General features: G+C 33.1%; 1 protein-coding gene and 1 long non-coding RNA gene across 3 annotated transcripts; one reads left to right on the forward strand and one right to left on the reverse strand.

Annotated features, from left to right (window-relative positions):
- The first annotated feature begins 2,919 nt into the window (after positions 1 to 2,919).
- Positions 2,920 to 25,052, forward strand: LOC124455571. The gene is made up of 3 exons (XR_006951908.1): positions 2,920 to 2,996; positions 9,300 to 9,306; positions 25,043 to 25,052. It is a non-coding gene; the product is annotated as an uncharacterized LOC124455571 (long non-coding RNA).
- LOC124455564 (lactadherin-like) lies at positions 15,169 to 23,131 on the reverse strand. Of its 2 annotated transcripts, XM_047006205.1 has the most exons (6): positions 23,087 to 23,131; positions 20,826 to 20,933; positions 18,425 to 18,600; positions 16,643 to 16,828; positions 16,509 to 16,557; positions 15,169 to 15,324 (listed from the first exon to the last, which is right to left on the reverse strand). In XM_047006205.1, the coding sequence occupies exons 2-5, from the start codon at positions 20,885 to 20,887 to the stop codon at positions 16,511 to 16,513; spliced, it is 471 nt and encodes a 156-aa protein (XP_046862161.1). In that variant the 5' UTR covers positions 20,888 to 20,933; positions 23,087 to 23,131; the 3' UTR covers positions 15,169 to 15,324; positions 16,509 to 16,510. The 2 variants fall into 2 exon arrangements, with proteins under 2 accessions (XP_046862161.1, XP_046862160.1); XM_047006204.1 differs by having other exon boundaries at positions 16,509 to 16,828.

A 25,052-nucleotide genomic window follows, 5' to 3' on the forward strand; every position in this document is an offset into this window, starting at 1 on the left:
ACAAAAACAAAAAAGAGTAATTTTGTGTCTTTGTTTTACGAATAGGTACCGATGACATTTACGTTCTGCTCTCAATTTATACTTGGATACGTAATGCCACATTATATACATATCAATGGTTTTCTTGACTATATTATGATAAGATGTAGTAGTCATTCGAAGGTAATCATTTAGCCTAATTGTTTTCTTAGTTTGAGAAAATGGACAGATGAGAGCAGTTGCATGGGCAGCAAAAGCTTATAAATTTTTCTTCTTTATGTTTTTTCTTGCGTTTTCCTGTTTGCTTTACGAAGTTTGTTTATACTTGAGTGTAAAGTTATGCATTTCGGATCGTGGTCGATTGCGGGAGAATAATGGACCGGATTCAATCAAAGCGCGCCATTTTGAAGAAGTGGCGCTTGCCATATAATAAAAAGAAATAATCTGCATCTTTCTTTCATATCATGAATCTTAAGTTTTTCTCTTTTTTATAGTTGATGTAATTGGCTCAAAACTACTGTCGTAAATATTTTGTGTAAATATTTTGTGTAGCGATACTTTGATGGGGGTCAGTACGATCCACTTCCGTATTTTGTCTTTTTACGCTTTACACGTCATCTCTCATGCTTTTAAAAGTAATGTGTATCTGTAATATATTGCATATAAGCACCTGCATTGCATAAGAGTTCATACTGCAACAAAGAACAAGCTTACCAAACTAAAGTGACAATTTTAAATATCAAAATATTTACATACGAGCACATTTCAATAAAAATGTAATATAAATTGACTACAAATATACAAAACAATTGATAAATACACATACTTTTTTAATTTATCCGCAGTTTTCTGAGAGAAATTTTTCCAGGGAGCTCTGTTCTTATTCGAGTTCTGCAAGAAGTGCAAGCGTCTCAAACAAGAAATGAATTTATAAATTTAAAATGCAGGAAATTGCAAGTGCTTCAATATTTGTGTTTTTAAGCCTATTGCTTAAACGGAAGTCTTCGTATATTTGTATAGGGTTTGTTAATTCAATTGCACGAGTTCCTTTTTATTTCTTGAAGTGCGAAAATTTGGTTCACACAGTGACTTAGCTACTTTATCTTGGCAAAATACAGAGTTTGTGACTCTCTAAGAATTGTTAAAAAATCATGAATCAGTCTTTAAATGCATGTACATGCTAATTAATATTGAAATATTCAGAAAATATTTGATGAAACAGTTAAAAATAGTTAATTGTCATTGTTTCAGGAGCTTCACATTTTATTAGCTATACACGATGAATTAATTATGTTAAAAAGAAATTATTGTTTTAAGTATCGCATTGTTTTTTGTAAGAATTATTAACTTTTTAAAATTTTAAGTTGGTAATTGTTGACATATTGATATATTATAGTATATTCAAGAATAAACATTGTTATTGTTAATCATAAGAGAACATTAGTTAAAAATCACATGAGCGAAAACGTATATCGAACGATTATATCATCATAGTTATTATTGTATCTTCCACCGCCAAGTTATATACATTGTCACTTACCTAAACGAACTTTCTTTCTTCAATAAACGCGACTATTTCATTAAATGTTAACAGTAATAAGAAATCATCAAAGCCAAACATGTCTATTTTTCTTATCTTTTCTTGTCTTTTACGAGTATTTGTTTTTCTCATTGTATGAAAGTCGGCATGAATTGCTTTTGGTTGATTAAAATTGCTTGACGTGGCAGTTAAATTAAAATAAGAATCGACAGTTTGTGTGTCCAACAAACGCTGACATATTTACTAATACATCGATAAAGAATACATATTATTTCGACATTCACACACATTAACATATTTCCAAAAGAAACGCATTTTTAAAATGTATAAATTTTTGTGACATGCATGCAAACAAAGCTTTATACATTCGGTAGCTTTAACGAAGAGATTTGTCTGTATTAGAATTTATTTAGTTTCAAATTTGACAAATTTTTTTTACTTACTATCTGCTTTTTGATTATCTGCTATAAATCTTTCTTTTACTGTCGTGCAATAGTTTACAGAAAACTGCTTGGCTTGCACAACATTATATTTATAGTTGTGAAGTCATAGTCATGTATATTGTTGTCATAGCCATGTTTTCATAACCATTTTGTGGTGTCATAGACATACACTGTTGTGGTGTCATAGCGATATATTACTGTCAAAGCCATATATTTTGCATACCGTGAGTTTGATGGGGATCAAAATAAGCTTCTTTTTTTCTGTATCGCCTTCCAGTGAGTTCTATTTCTATTGAAACTTTACAATAAGTGCGTGCGTGTCACACATGACATGCATTCAAAATTTAAAATTACCTGGAAATGTAATCTCTTCTGTTTATTTTCTTGGGCATATTGCTTAGAGGGAACCCTTCGTATTTATATAAAAGTTTTTTGAATTAAGTAGGGTCATACACAATGTTTATTTTAGCCACTTAGTCTTTACCAATGCAAAATATGTGACTCTTTAAGAACAATTAATGTCCAACTGTATGTATCCATGCAATTTAATTTTCATACACGTGTGAAAATTATACACGAAAATTTAACAATAATGGGAAAACTGAGAAATATAACCTTGTTCAAGCAGATGCACGTTTCATATATGATGAATTAATTAACTAAAAAGAGAATATTTTTGTTCTTAAGTATCTCATTGTAGTTAGAAAGATTTGTCAACTTATGATCAAGAGAAAACATTAAAATCATTCACAAACATTAATTTCCCTTTTGTTTGACTTTTTTCCCTTTTTGTGTCGAGGTCAGTAGCTACAGATTGCTTTAGGTTGAATAAAATTTGCTTGACGTGGCATTTAAATTTTCAACGTTAAAAATAAATATTAATTAACATTTTACATCTTTAAGTGTGCCTAAAAAACCTTGAGATATTTACTATTACATCGATGAAGAATCGATAATATTACTTAACATCTTTGCACATTTCAGAAGGAGAGACAACTCTAAAATTCAATAATTTTCATGACATGCAAACTCAGGTTATGGCGTGTACATGTATATTACACAGATTTAACGGACCTCCAAGGACTATCTTGAGGAAAATTCATAATTTATTGTCCTTTGATCAACGTAACTAGATGCCTTGAATTAAGGCCTGGTCATATGAGCCCGGTTAGCGAGACATCTCATCTATATATGTTCTTGCTTTGCAATACATTTTCTATTGATGTTCACGTCGTGTTCATACGAAAGAGCTGGCTGGCCCGGTTGCCGAGGTCTCGCCTTTAGGAGACGAGATCATAGGTAGGCGGGATGAAAATCGATCCTGTGAATGGCCAAGCTCAAGCGTTCACACTTAACTCTGAGGCACACGTAAACCGAGCTTGTTTCCTTGACAACAAAGTGTAATATTTATTTTATTGCAATCCCGATATTGGGGACGAAGTGATCGCAACCATTTTCAATATTACATCTGAATCCCAAAAAAAGATGCGATTGCGTCGTGAAAGGAGAAAGAAATATTTTTTTGAAACTGTGAAAACAGCGAAGTAAAAGAAGTTACGGCCAGTTTTATTTTTGGTTTATTGGCACTCTAGGAAATAAATTAATAAATGAAAGACGTTTCTTGGTGGATGCAAGCAAAAGACCTGTTTGTTCTGGGGAAAAACTATCGATGTGTGGAAAAATGATGGGTTGTGGCTAGAAAATTTTCGTATGTCTAAGGGAAAATTCGATTTCATTTGCGACAAGATCAATGACACTCTTTTGCGAGAAGATAAACATTTCAGAAAGGCTATCCCTATGCCAAAAACAGTAGGAATTTGTCTTTGGCATTTGGCTACCAATGAAGATTTGCGTTCTTTAGCTTGGCGTTTTTGGTATAGGAAAAAGTGCAGCCAGTGGAATCGTGAACGAGGTTTGCCAAACTATTGTTGACGTGTTATTGCGTCTTGTTATCAAATGGCCAACGGGCGATAAACCGCAGAGTATCCCTGATGCCTTTCTACCAACATGGGGCTTCCCTCAATGCGCTGGAGCCATTGATGGCACTCATATTCAAATTGTAGCACCTTCAAATTCTGCACAAGGTTACTAAAATCGAAAAGGATTCTACTCTATTGTTCTTCAAGCTGTTGTTGATCATGAATACAGGTACCAAAACGTGCTGCTTTTGTCAGGGTTGACTTAATAAATTTTTGCCTCCCTGCTATGCAACTGACATTTTTCACGTTCTAACAATTTTTAGATCCCATGGGAAAGTTTAACAGTGACTGATGTAAAATAGGTTTCTTATTAATTTTGACATGTGTTTCAACTAGTTGAGTGAGTATGTTACACAAAGTGAATTAAATTACACACACTTAAAAAATAAAAAATATTAATTTAAAAAATTTTGAAGATTCACTGACATTTGCATAAAGGGCCAGGTCGAGTCCATAATGCAAGAGTTTGGTCTAACTCGGGAGTGTTTGCAAAAGCTGAAGCAGGAAAACTCTTCCCATATGTAAGTTTCCTTTTCTTATAATAAAAAGCTTATCTTTTGTCAGAGGCAAATTTCACTGAATTTTTGATAATAGCCACTAGAAAATTCATGGTCTTGATATACTCTAGGGAAGAAAAGAGAAAGGTAGTTGCACTGTTACCATGGTTGGTGAAGAGGCATCCTAACGATGGCAATCTCAGTCCTGCTCAAAAGAAATTTGATTGCTACATAAGTTGAGCAAGGCAAGTCGTGGAGTGTGCATTTGGCCATTTAAAAAACATATTCAGATGCCTACTTAACAGAATTATACAAATTTAGATCATTTGCCTATGAAAATTGCAGCATGTTGTGTTGTACACAATATTTGTGAGAGTAGAGCTGACAAACTTTTTGCAGATTATGTTGAACTTATTCCTGATGATGAAATTTCAGAATTTGTTTTACAGAACACAGACGCAAGTGCAGAGCAAATTAGAAATTCTTTAACTGAGTTGTTGATTACACAATAAGCTAATGATAGCTAAATTACTCATGTTCTGAAATTAAATCAAAGTTTGTATTATGTTTGTTGAATTTCAGCATAATGGTGAACATTGTAGAATGGTTGTTGCACGGGCTGAGACCTCATTGCATTGCATTTAAAAGAAGAGACATTGACTCCTTATAAACATTAAGCTCTTCCTTTCGCAACTCTCGCTCTTTTTTTGCTTCTTTTTCATTTCTGACAAAAACATTTTATCGGACTCCTCGAGATATTTGTTGTGCTCTTTCATTGCATTCTCGAATGCCACTTGCATGCTGGAGGCCTTTGCCTTTCCCCTTGGTATTGATTTGTTTTCACTTTGAAATTGTTCGGATTCCTCATTTGCTTCACTAGGTAACTTCTCATCTGTGTTACTGACTTCTACATAACATATATCATAAATGTTACGACGTAATAAAAAAAAATAAAGTACACACATGCAATGCTCTACTTTTCACCTGCTTCAATGCAATCGCAAAATGGGCAAACAAGTCTGTCATGATCAGCGTATACTGCAGTGCTGTTTCCAACATGGGCTCCTGCTGTCCTAAGCTCCCAAACTCATCGCACTGAGGACAGTTTTTTTCAATGATCCTCCGTGTCCATATTTTCTTGTAAGCTCGTCTACTATGAAACACAAAACCAATATTTTCTTTTGCGAAAAAAACACTCGATATCAACTCATCCACGATAACTTACCATCATCATCATGCACGTTAATGCTTTTTATTTCAGCATCAGCTGATGAACACGTTGATTCATCAGATGTATCGATGACGTTTTTTAGACCCCTGGCTTCTGGTCTGTCACCCAAGAAACTGTCCATATCTTTAAAGAATTTAGGTTCCTTGCCTCCCCAGCTCCTGATCGTGATAATGTGTCTTTAAACGTTTTGTATTCAGATTTCATATGCTTAAATTTAGTTCTACATTGCGTCCAATCACGATCTATCCCTTTTTTTTTTCATTATAATGCTGATTTTTTTATAAATATCAGCGTTTTCGTGGGTACCTTTCAACTTTTGTTGAATTTCTTCTATACCGTACGTTGAGAGGAGGGCTAAACAGTCTTTTTCTGACCAAACCTCTCGTTTTTGCGCAATTTCGAAGCTTTTTTTCTCTGTTTTGATTTTAAATTTTGAGAAAAATTTGCGTCTGCGTTTTTGCGGAAACGGCATGTGAGCGAAACTGTTCTATCGAAATAAGCTCACTTACGTTCACATATAAACCGGATCGATCTGAGATCGATCGCAAATTTTAGCGAAAGTTCACACTTAGCTCGCTTTACGTTAGATCGATCTCAGATCGATCTAAACGACCAGTGTCTAAAGGCCCTATGTGTCTATTTTCATTTTTCGGCTCTCGTAATTCTTTAATCATGTTGTTGAATAGTCCAAGACGATCACGTCGTTTATTAATTGGATGAATCCAGTATCGACGTTTGCTGTTGCTTGTTTTCAACTTTCAAAGCAGTAACTTTTTCTTAAGAAGAAGTAATCTTTTTCTTTTAGAGATCGCCATTGTTTCAAATCCGTCAAAAATGCCGCTTGCTTATTTATGACTTCTTGATCGAATCACCTGGGAATTTAGAAATAATGTATTAAATCTGAGTTACAAGAAGAAAATCTTCTAGATTTGCTAAAATATGGCTGCAAATCAACAACTGGCCTTTTCATAATGTTCTTTCGAAAACTTGAAATTATAAAATAATGATGATTTTTTGTGTAGCATGTCGATGTAATCCCAAAGACTTTTTATGTGAGATTTAGAAGTCTTTGCATCTTTCTTTTCAGCATCTGAGAGCCAACCCATCTGCACACGTTAGTGCTCTGAATCCAGTAAAAACGTACGAAAACGCATGGAGACATGATGATAGGCGAGGAAATGTAAATAATACTCGTTGAATTCGAAGGATAGTGGATACTGACGTAATATCTGAGAACATAAAAAATATGTAGAAATGAGTAATTTTTCCAAACTTTCCTGTAAAAATAAATAACTGAGAACACAAACAATCCAAGAAAACTTTGAAGATAATGACCACGAAAGAATTGCTTTTAAGAGTTAAATGTATATTTCAAAATTATGGCGAGAAAAGCGCCTTAACTTCATGACTAAAAGTTTTGATAGAATAAAATTTTCAAAAAAAAATATATGCTTAACTCAAGCTTTTGTCAAACGTTTTTCTTATGTATTGTATAAAAAGAAAATTTTGCACAAGACTCAACCAGACCATCTTAACCCCAATTTTTTTATGATAATTTAAGAAACAATGTTAACCTGATAGAAGCCATCAAGAAATTGCAAGAAAACAGGCGTCAATCCACTTGATTCCGTTGAATGTGTATGATTACAACGATGTGAGAAACGATGTCCAAAGGACAACCATTCTTTTTCAACTAAAATTTTAAAACCATTAATCGGTCGGTAGTATGGATCTAACATTACTTGAGCAAAGGACGTCACCTACAAAAAAAAAACATGAAGTATTAACTGTAATTGTTCGTACGTAAAACAGAGACATTGACAGTTTGACCATTGGGTGGAGAGGGGAGTGGAGAATATTTATTTATGCATATTAAAATGGAACTAAAAAAAACACATTCGATTTCAAAAGAACTGGAAACAACAAAACGTAAGATCTTGCGCTTGGGTATTGAGGGCTTACACAACTATCGCCATTTACTATCGCTAAAATAATAATTTAGATAATAAACACACCAAAAAAGATTACACTATAATAATCTGATGTGTGAATTTTTACTTCTTATGTACAACAAAAGTCCAAACTTCACACTACTAAAAGGTGATCTTACATGAAGTATGGCCCAATATAAAAGATGTTTTGCCAGATCGCGATGTTTTATAGGAGCATGCGTAACAAGTAAATTTTGTAAATAACATAAGCTAGGTGCTTAAATGAAGCTTACTTGTGTAGTAATGTCCCATCCATCTTCAAACGAGACAAGAACAGATGATCCCTGAATGTCCAAAAGATCCACGACAGCACCGGATATCCGAAGTACAAGAGATAACTACAAATAAAAATAGGCATGACATACACCAAAAAAAAACAAAAATCTATTTTTCAATACTTTCTTCTGCATATCTTTCAAGAACGTTCTCCTGGCCAAAAAATATACTTTAACGAGATTTAACCGTTCTAACGATGTAACCAAGAACGATGTAACCAAGTTTAACGAGAGCTGAAACCAATTTGAGCAAAGAACGCGAGCCATTTTTATGTGGAATATTTATATCTGCAAAAGCCGCCATTGGCAACGAGTTTTCGAGCAAAATGAAATATCGGCACTTTTCGTCTCGAGCTCTGGAACTAGTCTCAACTGATGGTATCTTCATCTACCCCTTCCTGAAGTGTATCAATACGGTGTTATAAAGGAACACACCTAATACCTTTCTACGCAATCTTTAACCATACATAGACCACCTTAGCTATACATACCCTACTTTATCTATACTTTGTAACCAGGGGCGGATTATCCAGTTGATTGAGTAAGCTTAAGCCTAAAGGCTCAGGCTTTCGAAAGGCCCGGTGTATCTACACACAATTAGGATTTTAATGTTTTTGCTTTAAGGGCTAGCTAAACGCGCTTAACTTTGATAAATTACGCTGTTGAATTTATACGAACAATTGAATTCAGAGAAAAAATGGCGTTCGTACTATCTACTTTTCAAATCTTTCAAATCTTTCACTTCAAAAAGGATTAACGTTTCCTATTTCCAGACAATGTCAATGATTTTTGAAGTTTTGTTTTAACCTTTAAGTGAACTTTTCCCAATTTTTACCCTATGGAGTTACCAACAGGAAATGCAAAGCAAAGAAAAACTGAACTTACTCTGAGGAATAGCTATCGCTTAAAGGCCCTTCATTTTTCTTAGCCTACAGGCCCCGTAATGAGTAATCCACAACTGCAGTTACACCTAAATACCTAAGATTTGCAAAAGGAGATGCCTTTAATAAAAAAACTTATCATTATTGATTCTTTTAGAAATTTGCATAGCACGACAAAATGAACTATATAATCATAGTACCTAGAACATTAGAACTATAAAACTGTAAAACTTTTTTTAATGTAAAAAAAATCAAACTAAATCACAAGTATGAGATCAAACATAAATATCTGATTTGAGCTTATAATGAACTAACTTAGTCACTGAACTTAAGTTTCGAATCAAAAAACAGCGAAGAAGCGTATAAAAGAATCTATATGATAATGACAACGATAAATATGGCTGAAATTTTACTCTTTTCGAGGCAATGGATTCATGATCTTACTATCAATGCATTCAAAGACCTTATGTGGATCTTGATCAGCGTTGATGTGTTGTACAATTCGTTCGTAAAAATCTGTAACACCCTCTATATGCTCAAGATAAGTTAAAAGACGTTCGAAAACTCTCTCTTCTTGATCTTGCGGATGCTATAATAATAAATAATAGCGAAGTGCATGAAATTTTATTTGAAATTTTTGATTCAATCAAAAAAAAGAGCAATTCCAATGCTTTTGTTCTCAGGGATGTATTTTAGTGACACTGTATCGTTTCTGTGAGGCATTTACTTTCTTAAAGTTGCGTACATGATAAAGCAAACGAAACAAGATAATCGTAAAATTTTACCATTTTTAACCGATCCTTAACTTCACCGGCACGAGGAGGATTGTAGAGAAGATGATATCTGAAAAGAGGCAAGACAAAACACACAATCAATAACAACGAAAGTCAAATTCCTTGAAATTCAGTCTGTGCTACTATGACAAGAGAACGCGAAAAGGCTGATGACAAAAAAATCACACTTAACCAAAATTTTTCAAAAGAAGAATTATAACTTATAACGATTTGCTTTCAAACACAATTCTATCAAAAATAATTGATGACACAAATGCACGATACAGAGAAAAACCAAAAATACATCAATGCAAAGCAAGAGTATATATTCATTATATTGACAAAACTGGAAAATATCACAAAACTTTGCGATTACACACACCTTTCCCCAGTCTGTTGATCTGTACTGCTTATGATCAAACGTTCTAACTATGTGTCTTTAGGAACATCAAGAACCAATACTCTGTCGTGGCATATCATACCATCAGTTACACAATAGTACAGCAAAGCATATGGGTAAATTATGGTGAAATCATCGAACAATAAAAAACACAAATATTAGGGTAATAATTTGGTAGAGAAAGTGACACACAGACACAAAGTGTTACTAAACAAAAATATGTTCAAGACGTTTAAAAACAACTTTCATATTTTCCATTGTACGTACTTTACTGGTAGCTATATCATTGCTGCCTTTAAAATGAATCGTTTGAACCCGGGAGAGTCATTACATGTTTATCGATGTAGATCTTCCAGGTTTATCTTCATAGCCATGTACACCGCTTAAGATGTCGAAATGTCAGTTAACACTAGCACCAGCAGTCCTTCTAAGGACGACACCAACCCAGACGATCTACATCTACAAACATCCAATTGTTGCTTTTGTTGTTGTGTCTACTGGTATATCGCGAAAATCACATTGGATGTTTCACTTATTTGGTTCAAATTCAGAACTTTTTAAACACTCAGCTTGTGCTCGTGTCTTTCGAAAACCATGCAACACTCAACCGTAGGTAACACAATCCAGCTGACTCAAATCGCTTGCGTAGTAGTTGACTTATTAGGTCATCTGGAACTATAGAATGGCAGGAAGATCAAAGACGACCGAAGATCGCTTCAATTGAATGCAGTTAATTTTGCAAGTCATACCATAGCATTGATATTACCGAACTAGATATGCTAAAAAATATACATAAATATTTGCGTTATATTATTCATCTCCAAAAGTTGAAATGAAATGCGTACATGAAATGCGTCTCGGCAAAGACTGCTTTATTTCATGTACCAATTGTATATAATGGACTTTGGGAAACGAAACAATGAACTCTTCTCAAATTGATTCATATTGTGTTCTATGTGCAAGGATTTAAATATTTAAATGGCCTTGCTTTTACAGAATTTAAAACTGGGAGATGAGAGTAACAAAGGAAAACGTCATTTCGTTTCTCTTTATAACAGCTGAGTAAAATGCTTGAAAGAAATGTGTTCGAAACTATTTTTTAACTGCAAAAAGTGTAGTTAAAAAGTAGTTAAAAGCTTTATACAACCAGTTCCTGAACAATAAAGACGATCATAAAACGAGCTAACAGTCCAGACGACTTTAACGTTCGATTTGTCTTGACAGAAGAATCAAGGCCATTGAATAGATAATCTGGTGAAGTTTCCGTGACCGCAAATTCACGATTGCTTCAGTAATGTTTCAATTAATAAAATTTGCATACATAATCACGTACAGAACATTTCAGATTCATTTAGTCCATGAATTCCCAAGTGAGATAAACGCGCGAGAATACAATACAAAACCTTCAAGGCATAAAGCAAAGTTCTTACTTTTTGTCTTATCGAAATGGGTAAGAGCAACAGCTTCCGGTTCTCCAAAGTACTGAGTTGACAAATCACACAAATAGCAATCCATTTGAAAATTTTCTCGCGTCATGACGACAGAAATAGGATATAATATATTACTTCAGTTTTATGGACACTTTAAGTACAAGTAAAAGGTCAAAATGGGTACGCTATGCGTACACACATGTTAACTATCAAAACATTTTTTGAGAGTTTTTTTTACTATGCCTATGGCATAAATACATTATACATCTGGTTGTTGATGAAATCGATGATTTAGAACCCAATCCCATGAATATTTTCATACAGTGTCAATATTAGGCAAGGATGCCATCTTGAAAGGTAGCAAAAACAAAAACTCTTAATAAGAAGTAAGCTATAAGAAAGTTCAAAAAACCAACTTTTTCAAACATTTAAAAACCCAAATCTAAACAATCAACTTTACTACTACATGTCATTGCAGAAGCAAATTTTAGTCGTAAACATCGTATGGGAGGGGCGGGTGGTGGATGCACATCCTTGTGGGCAATGGTCAACAGGAGATTATGAAGGGATGCACATTGCAAAAAATTGAGAAAAAATTCCATCTTACTTTTAATGGAAAAGCATTTATTGACTATATCATTAAAGTTTTTTGACTGTCAATATTATTTATTTTAATCAAAAGGCGTCAATGATATTTATTTTTTTAACCAAAATGGGAACTAGTACCCATTTCTAATAATGAGTACATTAATTAATAATTGGTCTCAAACAACTGTACTTTAGCTGTTCACTAAGCCAAGCACCCACACACACATTTCCTATACACAATATACGTTGACGTAAGAACTAGATAACAAATAGATAAATGGACAAGGAAGAAAGCAGGTAGATTCAGGAAATTCAGGTATAATATAAGATTTTACAATATTTGCTTGTATCGTTGAATTAAAATACATTGAACGCCATTTAAGCAAATAATTGAAGGCAAATCGTACATCAGACACGCCATATTTCACCACAGACACGCATGTGTAGTGTTTCGAGATTCTCTCGCGGAGTAATAATTAATGACTATATGTTTCGGTAAAATCTTGCATGTCTGGGGTAAAATCACTGCTTCAAAAACTTATTAAGATTTGTATTTCAGGAAGCGTTCCATGCATTTTAGTTCAATGGTTTGTATGGTAATTTTTTCGTCAATCAATGACAAACACGAGAAGTGCTTTTATTTTATGAAATCTGGACAATAAATTGACGGCAAAACAAAGTGAAACTTACACTATTAATTTCATGTTTATGTAGGAGGTGGGGGAGGTAGATTTTACAGCAATGGAAGAAGTAGTAAGCAGTTTGGTGGAAAGTATGGAGATGGAGGAGAGGGAGGATTAGCCTTTATAAACGGAAGAGCAGGAGGATGTGCCTGGTATAACAATGATGTTGGTGGATTTGGAGGTTGTGGTGGAGCATATGGTAATGATGGAGGACCAGGTGGTAGAGGTGGTTAGTCAGGTGGAGCAGCGGGGATATTGTGAATGGATCTTATTGTGGTAGAAGTGGATCGTAAAATGTGGGAAAAAATCAAGTAAACAAGTCAGCATTTAACAACAAAGGAGACGGATATGTCTTTGTAACTTGAATTTCTTAGAAGAAATTCGTCTTTATGTTAATTAGTATTGACTCAATCTCTTACACTCTATAAAAGTATATGAACTTGTCTAACCTCTTGCTTTGTAAAAAAAGTGGAAAAAACTAGTTCCTGATGATTAAACTGCATGATTAAATGGTTATAAGTTTATGTTATAAAAAGATGAAGAAATCTAATGATATATTCTTGTTCTACTTGTGCATGCATAATGCATATGTCGTTCATCATTCATAAATGAATAACAAAAAAATATATAGTGTACAAATCACAACAGCCTCTGAGATTTCATAGTCTTCTGAACTGCAACTGCATGTAATACTTATAACGTTTTAGTATATTTGATTTTCTCGTATTGATTTATGAAATTGGCGAAAATGTTAATAATTATTTATACACTTGAATTACAATAGTGTTTATGATTCAAGGCAATGAATACACAATTGTGTTTTTAATACTTCAGTGAATAAGTAATTTAGTGAGCCATCCTTTTCTCCTTTTTATTTCCTATTAGCGTTGTAAGTGAAAAAATTTGATTGAATAATACAGCTTTTACCTAAATAACAAATTTCCCACCCGTATTTAATACCGGTTGCTATTCGATTTTTCGAAACATCGCCATATATTAATCACTGCACGCATTTTATTCTTTTTATTTTTAATGATATTTTGAATGTGGGAGAGCTCATATTTATATACTCATATATTGGATTTTGAGCAATAAATAAAATTAGAATTAATTCCAAAATTAAAGTAACTACTACAACTTCGATAATATATGACCAGTGACAGACAATATGAAGAATGGGTGACATTTGCTAGTGATGGTTCCTGCAGATACAAGCAAATGATTTTCAAGACCATAAACTATCATTTCAGCCATCTAATTTGTACTATCGTAGTAAATAATTTAATAAAGAGGTTATTGAATTTTTGAAAAAACAAATGTACAACAACTTCTCTAACTATAAGGTTTATTTGGGTCCAAAGAACTAAAGACGAAAAACTACTTCATTTGATTTGGAAAATTAAACTTGTTTTCAGAAACATTAATTTTGAAAAAAATTTTATTCAGTAATAGTCAATAACCTCAGACCTCAAAGTTTCCTTTTACAGAGTATCGTTTGTTGCATTTTTATAAGAACATGCTTAGTCTGAAGAACAGTATCATTGTTTTATGTGGGTATTATTGAGTACAAAGTAATGGCTACATATGAATATGACAGTTAAGTTAGGGAGATTCTAATATTATAATGTAATCATCGTTTCACTTTCTCAGTCTTAACAACTGGAGTCTTTGCTCCACCCATTTCCCCCATTATGAAAAAGGGATGTTTATTGAAAACAATAAACCTTAAAATTTTTTACGTCAAAACACAAGACGTTGTATAAAAATATATAACAGAGCTGTGAAAGCACCAGCAATGTTTACATTTTTTACCACGTGACATGCAAAACCACTTACACATGCTTTCTTTGATGAATTGATGGGTTGCTCTACTTCTGATGCTATTTAGTTGCTCAATGGGGGACACTTGACTCGTGTTTGTGTTGAAAATTTCTGTTTAACCTGCAGAGTTTTCTAACATTAAGAAGTTGCTATTATTTGTAGAGACTACATCCAAGAAAACTAAATTGTCTTCATGGAAGACGTGTTGATAACAGCATTGAAATTCACATTTGGAATCATTGTGAACAAAACTCGTTCATCGTTGGCAGCATACTTGAAAAAGGACAATGTAAACTCTCAACAACTTTTAATATGATAGTTATTAAGTTGCAAAATATTAATGAAAAACTAGATTCTCATGCACGAAGAAAATTATTAGTTTTATCAATTTTATGAAAGATGGGATGAAAATGTTAAAAAACGTTATTGATGAGCGTTATCCATCGAAATCACTTGAAAGTGACAACTCCAGAATAATTTCTTCCTATGGCGGTGTCATATTAACAGAGCTTATAGCATATCCTATAAAGTAATTTTGCTGAAATGGTAATTAAAAACCGCAATAAGATGTTTTCACAACCACCATTTATTACAAAATATGCCCAGCATGTTTTACAATTGAAAAACAAGAAAAGAAAATGTCGTTAAAGTACACAATTATCATTTTTAGAATTACTAGCAGCCATAGTACTCAACTCTGAGGGTTGGATAAGAATAATAAGTATTACTATGAAGACGGATGAAGCGACTCTTTATTGGAGTTGAAAGGTAATTCTTGACAATGCCTGTTGTATTGCTGTTAGCCTGAAAGATCTATAAAACATACAAAAAAATTTTAAAGGTAGACATAGAAAGAGAAATCTTAGCTACAACATGTGATAATCTTCTTGAAATGTGATCCTATCATTACTATGCCACAAAATTTACACGTGCTAAATAACTAAAACAATAGCAGTGCATCAATAAATTTTTTATTATACAGAAAGACTAAAATTTTCCAAAACAAGCCACGAGTGGAACAAACAAAACAGGCCTCCCGCACGAAAATAAAGAAAATCAGAAATAAATTTTATTTTTCCTTCTTGAAAATATAAGCCATTTAGCCTAGTTTATCAAAATTTCAAGCAATTTGGATAACAACTTGAATTTTAGCGTTTTCCTACTCCAATAGAGTTTGCATCGGCAGGTAAAAGAAACCTTGGCTTTAACAATTCTTCATATCATACTCAATCTCATTCAATAGTTGTTGGAGATTCGTTCGAGAGCACACGTTACTATTATGTTTAATAAAACCAAAACAACAGTCGAGTTTTCGCCAACAAATTATCATTGGTCACATTTTATAAATTTTCATTGAATATAATATCAGCGTGGCGAAAAGGAAAATTCCAAAGAATTTTTGAAATTGTAAAATAATTGAATTACCATGTAGCTAGTGTATGCAACATATATTATACAACATAAAGTATATATTTGTATTAAGATTAAAGAACAGGAGGACCGGCAAAAATAGATACACCATGAAACAATTCACGTACATCAAAAGTTGTCCTCCATATAACGTTGATAATTTTGCTTTCTATTTGCCTGCAGTGCATCACATTGATTTGAAATGCAATTAATACACGATGCTGTTGTTCTTCATTCTTCCTTTTAGAATAACAAGCATTTTTTTTTACGTGAGCGTAATTATGCGCATATTCGTGCTAAATTATGCTGGTATAAGGCAAGATCAGATATGAATGATCTCTGAACCTTAATTGTTGTTATCGTTTGTGTACCAGGCTATGTAAATGATAGATAAGATTTAATCCTAACTTTGTAATTTTATAGAACATGAGTTTTAAGAAATTACAATTCTGAAGATCTCGTTTTTGTGGGTAGCCAATGCGCGTGAACGGCTTTCCACCATGCTAATGAAGTGTCTAAAGGCTGCTCTTTATATTTGGTAGGTATCGGCATACTCTCTTTGCCTATCATTTCACTCGATTTTATACCTTTATTGATCCATTTTCTTTGTAAGGTGACCAATTTTTTCCATCATTACTGTATGAAAAAGTATAGGTCTTCTGAAATCCGATCCCAATGCAAGATCCTTGAGTAGCTACCCCAGTTATTATTTTAACTTTACCAAAATCAACTTGATGCCAAGAGTTCATTCTGTTTCTTGCAGCTGGAGCCCAAGAACACTTTGATGAGCTTCTTCTCAATCGAGCAAATGGCGCTAGAAACTTATCACTGTACACTGATGACGCAGTTATGGCCCTATCTGGTATGTTACCATTTTCCATTCCTAGTGGCTTTGGATTCTTGCAGACTGCAATAAAAGAAATTGATTAAAATGTAGCTACAATTATTTATATCCGAATAATTTGACAAGTTTCGTATCTGGATATTGAAAAATTTAAGCATTTATATAACCAAAAAACAAAGTCCCGTGTTGACCAAGATCATGGTTATAAAAAATCGATCCAGACTAACCGGCGCGAGACAAAAAACATCCCAGCTCCATACAAACAAATGACAATTACATATAGAAAATATATGAAATCCGAGGTCTCATTCATCTCCCGTTTTGGGAGTCAATCCATCCCGGCTCTCATACAAACAGGCGCTTTTTGTGACCCTTATACATAGGAGAAGATTGGGCCAGCAATGACTGGGAAGAAATATTCTACACAAGTTTGCTTCTCTTGCAAATTAATATATACCGCCTAGTCAAGTTCTTGGTCTTAAATGTAAAATGCAAATACTACACATAGCTGATATTGGACATTTTACTCGCTTTAGCGCAACAAAGTTGAGCCACTTATTTCAACAGAATTGGCGGACGATTAAAAGGAATGAGGGAAGGCTTTTGCCCTATGGGCAGAAAACGTTAAACCTGTCGGTTATAGTCGACTAGGTAGGCCTTATATGACAACATCTTGCTATACTTTTCATATATCTCTAACGACAGTTCAATCCCGTGTTACTTACATGACGTCAGGCCCAGTCCCATAGCGGTAAAACCGAGCGCTGAAAATGGTATATTTTTGCAAATTTGACGGAGTTTACAGCGCAAACTATTTGTCTGATTACAAATTTCGGAATATGGTCTTTGATACCACGTATATTGAATAGTGTAAAAACACGCAAGGTTTATATGCAATTTAAATGATTCAATTCAATAGTTGTATTGTAATATAGTTGAGTTCCGTCAATTCAATGCAAGATTACAAATCTTGGAGCCACTGGTCGCCATGGTCCAACATCAATTGGTCAATTTTACAATGGTCAGGATCACGAAAATATGGTAACCGTATCAAAAGGTATCCAGTATTGGACAGTGCCTTACACTGGAACTTATGAAATTACTGCTGTCAGTGCACAAGGAGGTTACGACAAATATGGCTCTACATACAGAGGCAAGGTTTTTAAAGTTTGTTTTTTTTGTAGTTTCCTATCACTTAATTGGAAACTCAAATTTTAAGACAATATTATTACACTAAGAGTTGCTATCGCGAGGGAAAGTGCTGCTCGGGCTCCCCTTTTCACCCATGGGACGAATGCTTAGAAGAAATGAAGTCAGAACAGTGCTCCGTACATGACGTCACGACATGAACTATATACCAGTTCCCTTAGTGAAAAATGTATATTGTAAATTTGGAGTTTTGACAGCAATTCCCCAAGACAGGTTTAATGTAAATCAATTTACTTTTTTGAATTTGTTAATTTTACTAGCTGTTCTTTTAAACAATACTAAAATCCTGTAAGGTTTATATGCACTTTAATGAATACAACTGTATTTTATGTGAAGCGCAAGCTAGCTTGAGACAAGATGTAATCAACCAAATGTTAAATATTAAAGCACAATCTATTTTAAAATTAATTACAAGCAGAAATAAGTAGAAATATTTTTCTGTCTACGTACCGTCAGTTCTGTTTAAGCATAATGATGCATACGCCCTTTCATATAATTCAACTTTTGTTTTGATGTCATCACAGCAATTAGGATTAAGTGACGTATTTTTCTTACACAGTACTTGATATGCATCCATTTTTGAATCAACCAATTTTTTGATTTTATCACAGCACAAAGAATGACTCCTGGTGATAAAAATATCATTTTTCAAACTATTAATTAAACTTGAAAAGATATCATTAATTATTGAAATTTGAATGGAATTTTTTCTGACGCAAATGACTCTTAAATGACTGTCTTAAGCGCGGGCCACACTATCGTCGAAATGCAACGAATTTCGTGACGAGTCTCTCGTCAACGAGCCGTCGTGACGAGTACATGTGCCACATTGTAACGATTTTCCGTACAAGCATGGACGATTATCAGCGCAAAAAAAAACTTCTATTATTGAAGAGAAAAATTCTACTGCTTCTAATTTCTGCAAAACGACGTACATACAAAAAGAAGGTTCTGGGTACATCCCATAAATAAAAGGCAAGAAGAGAAGGGCTTGTATGACACGTTGTTGCAAGAGCTTTGTCAAGCTCAATTGGTCGCAACTTTCAGTTCCCGAGCGACATCCTTCAAATTATTTTTCTTTATATTGCCAGTATCTTTATAGTCAGGATGAAATTTGTCCCACAAACATCGCCTCTCTCTCACTAGCTCAATTAATATTTCTTACCAATCCGCCATTTTGCCACAGCACAGTGAAAGCAAACATTAGTCATGTGATGTTTTTGTCCAATCAGAGTAGATATGCAACAATTACTCGTCACTCGTTGACGATTTCGGTGTGCATGCTCAACGGCGACGAATTCGTCCATATCGTCATATTTTCTCGTTGACGAGCGACTCGTCACGAAATTCGTTGCATTTCGACAATAGTGTGGCCCGCGCTTTAGAGTTTGTGTCATATTAGCAACAACCAATGCCTGGTGGATGAGTTATTATAACAATCTGCGTGTCATTGAACGCAATTGAAAGAAATTGCGACAGGAAAGGCATCTTTCGAGCTACAAAAGTCAAACTTCCTGACCCAATAGGATCACAAGATAACGATGTCCGTTATCATTGCCTTCAAATTGAAAATTGCTGGTGGACATGCTAATTTGAAACTTACGTCAAGAAGAAGAAGTAAAATGCCAAATGAAAAAAAAACAGACAGAAATTTGAAAAGAGAAGTGAAAAACAAATCTTCGAGAGTGAACGCACAATAGGTAATATGTTGGAGAAAAAAGAGAGGTGATATATATGCTGGAGAAATGTCATATAAGGTTTCTTGTGTTAAGGAAACAAGATTTAAGAAAGCAAAATCAAGAAACTTAGGATAAAGCTACAAAAAACAATAATGCTGAAAAACAACGACGAGCATGGGTACAAAAATCATTTACTGGACGTAGTTGGGAATTTTGAAGAATAACAGATAGTTTGTTATGTCTAAGGATTGAGAAAAGTAGAATAGTGGTTGATATAAATAGAGCGTATGTACAGCTGAATAAATGAGTGGCAAAAAGAAAAAAAGATTCTGACAGGTCCTAGATGATACATATAAAAAGATACTTAAGGTGGAAAGAATTGTGATCTAAGCTGATTTGAAATGGCATGTTGGAAAAATGAACAGAAGAAATGAGATCTTGGGGAGCTATGGAACTGTGAGGAGAAATGTTAAAAGACCGTTTATCGTGAAGTTTTTTGAGAGAATGGACCTATAGCTGTGTGAAGCTGTTCTAAGTGTGTGCTGTGAAATAAGAAACTATCGGCTAAATTAAAGGAAGAGATTTATAAGAGTGTTATCAGATCGGCGATAATCTATGGTGTGGAAACTATAACAGTAGAAGTTGAAAAAAGGGTCGACTGGAAGTAGCCGAGCTGAGAATAGTCAAGTGAGCACTTAGAGTCACTAGAAAGACAGAAACAGTAATTAGAACGTGCAAATCGAAGCAAAATTCATAAGGACTGGTTGAAAATTAAAAAAGGATGGGCAGCAATGTTTGCACATGTAATCAATGACGTAGTCAGCCTGCAAATTTGGTCCTGCTATGTTAATTTTTCTGTAATCACTCACTGCAAAAACGAACAGATTTCTAAAGAAATGAATAATGTTAATAATCTAAAATTTACATAGCAGATTGCGGGCTGGTTACGCCACTCTATGTAATGATAAGAAAAGAGGATTTTAGTGGAGACAGTTACCAAAGATGATAGTGTCTTTCTAGAAAATATATAAAAATGCATAGATTTTGCGAGGAGAGAAAGAAGTGAAGAACAGCTAAAAGAGTTAAAAACACAAGCAAAACTTATTATATTCAATCAACATAAAATCTGACGAAAAACATGAATCAAACAAACACGAGCACACGAAACTTACATTTGTATAGATCCATAGATAACTACAAGTAGGAGCGAAAATCCAAAACTAAAATTTGTCATCTTTGTTATAGTTCGTGGTGTCGAAAGATGAAAATGAGGCAAAAATCTACATAATTGCAAATATGTGGTTATTTGGTTTACTGATTTACACATATGCATATGAGAGAACGAATAAAGAGTATGTGCAAATATACATATTTTGTAGCAATTGCACAAGTAATCTTTTTGTTAATTATCTTAATGTGAACGCTTTTGTTTTGTTTTCGTGAGAGGTTAGTCGCCGTTTTTTCGTTTCATCTCGTTTTAGAATTATTGCTCAATTCCCAAAATTTTATAGAACTTAAGTAAGAGAATAGGTTTAAAACGGCATGCCAATATGTGTGCCTCAATTATGTTGTTGTTTGGTGAGATAACTATAAGTAATAATACATTTCTTGCCAAATTTTTGTTTAATCTAGTTGTCCGTTTTCAGTAAGGACTTAAATAAATCGTTCAATCTTCAATTTTATACGTCAAAAAAAAATACAAAAGGTTGCTTTGAAGAGTTTATTTGTTACTAATATCAGTAGAAAATCTAAAAATTTTAATTAAAAACTTTATTGTCTTGAAGGCAAAAAAATATATAATTTAAATGTACAGCTTGATATCAAAAGGACAATAAAAATTAAAATAATCTTCAAATAGAAAATGAAGTGCTTTTTGCTTTCATGGTTGATTCTAATCAAAGAAAAATCTATAAATTTGCTTCTTTTTTATATATCAAAAGTTTTCATAGTTATATTTGTGAATGAATTATACATATAAATATATGCAATATTCGACTTTTATACGACATCCAAAAAAACCTTTACATGCGAGCAAAATTTTGTGGGTAACCCTGGTTAATTGTCATAAGAAACAATTCAAGTATGATACAACTATTTATTGTAATTAGCTTTTAAAGTAAAACCAAATGGGACACATTAGATTACATACAGAAAAATATTATGAATAATTGAATTTAAAAAAGAGTATAAATATCTGTAGATTTTGCAATTTTAGACTTATAGCTAGTTGTTATATAGAGCTGTGTAGAGCGAGGAATGGCCATAAATATTTTAAAAAGATCACAACACTTGTGATTTAGCTTTTAACTGTTAAATTGCAATCTCGTATCCAAATTAAAATGTTCATGTGTCCGCATGGCCAACAAGATTCACTTAATTAGCTACAACAAAATTTTTATGTGATCATTTGTTAAAGAATCGTAGAAAGAAATTAATTTTCTGTTATTATATGAGAAAATGACAACGTTTATAAAATTACCAGGATATAAATGAGTCAATAGAGATTAAAATCACATAACTATATTAAAGTACAATTTTAAAATTCTTCTTATAAAACCTGATTTTCTCCTGATTGTTTCAATAGTCAATGCGTAATAAAAAATGTAAAAGGATAAAACAAAAAGAGTAACTTTGTGTCTTTGTTTTACGAATAGGTACCGATGACATTTACGTTCTGCTCTCAATTTATACTTGGATACGTAATGCCCCATTACATACATATCAATGGTTTTCTTGACTATATTATGAAAAGATGTAGTAGTCATTCGAAGGTAATCATTTAGCCTAATTGTTTTCTTAGTTTGAGAAAATGGACAGATGAGAGCAGTTGCATGGGCAGCAAAAGCTTATAAATTTTTCTTCTTTATGTTTTTTTCTTGCGTTTTGCTGTTTGCTTTACGAAGTTTGTTTATACTTGAGTGTAAAGTTATGCATTTTGGATCGTGGTCGATTACTGGAGAATAATGCACCGGATTTAATCAAAGCGCGCCATTTTGAAGAAGTGGCGCTTGTCATATAATAAAAAGAAATAATCTGCATCTCTTCTTTCATATCATGAATCTTAAGTTTTTCTCTTTTTTATAGTTGATGTAATTGGCTCAAAACTACTGTCGTAAACATTTTGTGTAAATATTTTGTATAACGATAGTTTGATGGGGGATCAGTACGATCCACTTCCGTATTTTGTCTTTTTACGCTTTACATGTCATCTCTCAGGCTTTTAAAAGTAATGTGTATCTGTAATATATTGCATATAAGCACCTGCATTGCGTAAGAGTTCATACTGCAACAAAGAACAGGCTTACCAAACTTTAAAGAGAGTAACTTCTTAAAGAAAAGCGCCAATTTAAAATAGCAAAATATTTACATACGAGCACATTTCAATAAAAAATGTAATATAAATTTGATAAATACAATTGATAAATACACGTACTTGTTTTAATTTATCTGCAGTTTTCTTAAGGAACTTTTTCCAGGGGAGCTCTGCTCTTATTCGATTTCTGCAAGAAGTGCAAGCGTCTCAAACAAGAAATGAATTTATAAATTTAAAATGCAGGAAATTGAAAGTGCTTCAATCTTTGCGTTCTTAAGCACATTGCTTAAACGGAAGCCTTCGTATATTTGTATAGGGTTTATTTATTCAATTGCACGAGTTCATTTTCTATTTCTTGAAGTACGAAAATTTTGCATGATTTGGTTCACGCAGTGACTTAGCTACTTTATCTTGGCAAAATACAAAGTTTGTGACTCTCTAAGAATTGTTAAAAAATCATGAATCAATCTTTAAATGCATGTACATGCCAATTAATATTGAAATATTCAGAAAATATTTGATGAAACAATTAAAAAAAGTTAATTGTCATTGTTTGAGGAGCGCCACATTTTATTATCTATACACGATGAATTAATTATGTTAAAAAGAAATTATTGTTTTGAGAATCGCATTGTTTTTTGTAACAATTATTAACTTTTTAAAATTTTAAGTTGGTAATTGTCGACATATTGATATATTATAGTATATTCAAGAATAAACATTGTTATTGTTGTAACATGTAAATATCACGTGATCGAAAACGTATATCGAACGATTATATCATCATAGTTATTATTGTATCTTCCACCGCCAAGTTATATATATTGTCACTTATCTAAACGAACTTTCTTTCTTCAATAAACGCAACTATTCCATTAGAAGTTAACAGTTATAAGAAATCATAAAGCCAAACATAGACATCAGTTTTTTATCTTTTACGAGTACTTGTTTTTCTCATTGTATAAATGTCGGCACGAATTGCTTTTGGTTGATTAAATTTGTTTGACGTGTATGGCGCGCCGAGATGGCAATATTACCAAAATCGAAAGTATTTACAACGAAACACATTGTCGTATGTCGAAAATAATATACTGGCAACTTTTCCAATATTTGTAAAACGAAACGCAAAAGAAAAGAAGAATTCGTTTACCATAATTTATATGTACACAACGAAATTTATTTTTCAAGTTATGAAAATTATTCTTATAAAACAAAACTCGTTTATATAAAACGAAATTGACATTCATAAAACGACATTTTCTTCGAACAAACGACATTTTACCGCTTTTTGCGGCCATTATTTCGTAGCCTGCAAAGAGCCATCCACTACAAAATTTTGAGCATGTCTTCGCGAAGGAACTTACATAACTTGACAAACCTTGTTGCAGCAATCACTCAGCTCTCTCAAAGCTGCTTTCAGAGAGCTGCCCAGAAAATTGGTAAAGGAGCCGCAAAAAGAGGTAAAAAATGTCGTTTGTTCGAAGAAAATGTCGTTTTAAGAATGTCAATTTCGTTTTATATAAACGTGTTTTGTTTTATAAAAATAATTTTCATAACTTGAAAAATAAATTTCGTTGTGTACATATAAATTATGGTAAACGAATTTTTGTTTTCTTTTATATTTTTGCGTTTCGTTTTACAAATATTGAAAAAGTTGCCAGTATATTATTTTTGACGTACGATAATGTGTTTCGTTGTAAATATTTTCGATTTTGGTAATATTGTCCATCTTGGCGCGCCATAGACGTGGCAGTTAAATTCAAATAAAGATCAACATTTTGGATCTTTAGGTGTGTCCAACAAACGCTGACATATTTACTAATACATCGATAAAGAATAGATGTTATTTCGACATTCATACACATTAACACATTTCCAAAAGAAACTCATTTTAAAATGTATAAATTTTTGTGACATGCATGCAAACCAAGCTTTATACATTCGATAGCTTTAATGAAGAGATTCGTCGGTATTAGAATTTATTTAGTTTGAAATTTGACAATTTTTTTCTCTTACTATCTTTTATTTGATTATCTGCTATAAAGCTTTCGTTTACAGTCGTGCAATAGTTTACAGACAACTGCTT

Source organism: Xenia sp. Carnegie-2017, unplaced genomic scaffold (assembly GCF_021976095.1).
Source record: "Xenia sp. Carnegie-2017 unplaced genomic scaffold, XeniaSp_v1 HiC_scaffold_4, whole genome shotgun sequence".
Lineage (NCBI taxonomy): Eukaryota > Metazoa > Cnidaria > Anthozoa > Malacalcyonacea > Xeniidae > Xenia > Xenia sp. Carnegie-2017.

Coding starts and splice junctions, on each gene's coding strand:
- LOC124455564 (XM_047006204.1), bottom strand. CDS start 20,887: ATGACAAATTTTAGTTTTGGATTTTCGCTCCTACTTGTAGTTATCTAT. Junction 16,829..18,424: donor ATGCTTAAACAGAACTGACG/GTACGTAGACAG, acceptor CTTTTATTGCAG/TCTGCAAGAATCCAAAGCCA. Junction 15,325..16,508: donor AAGAAAATGGATCAATAAAG/GTATAAAATCGA, acceptor TATGTTTTATAG/ATCTTTCAGGCTAACAGCAA.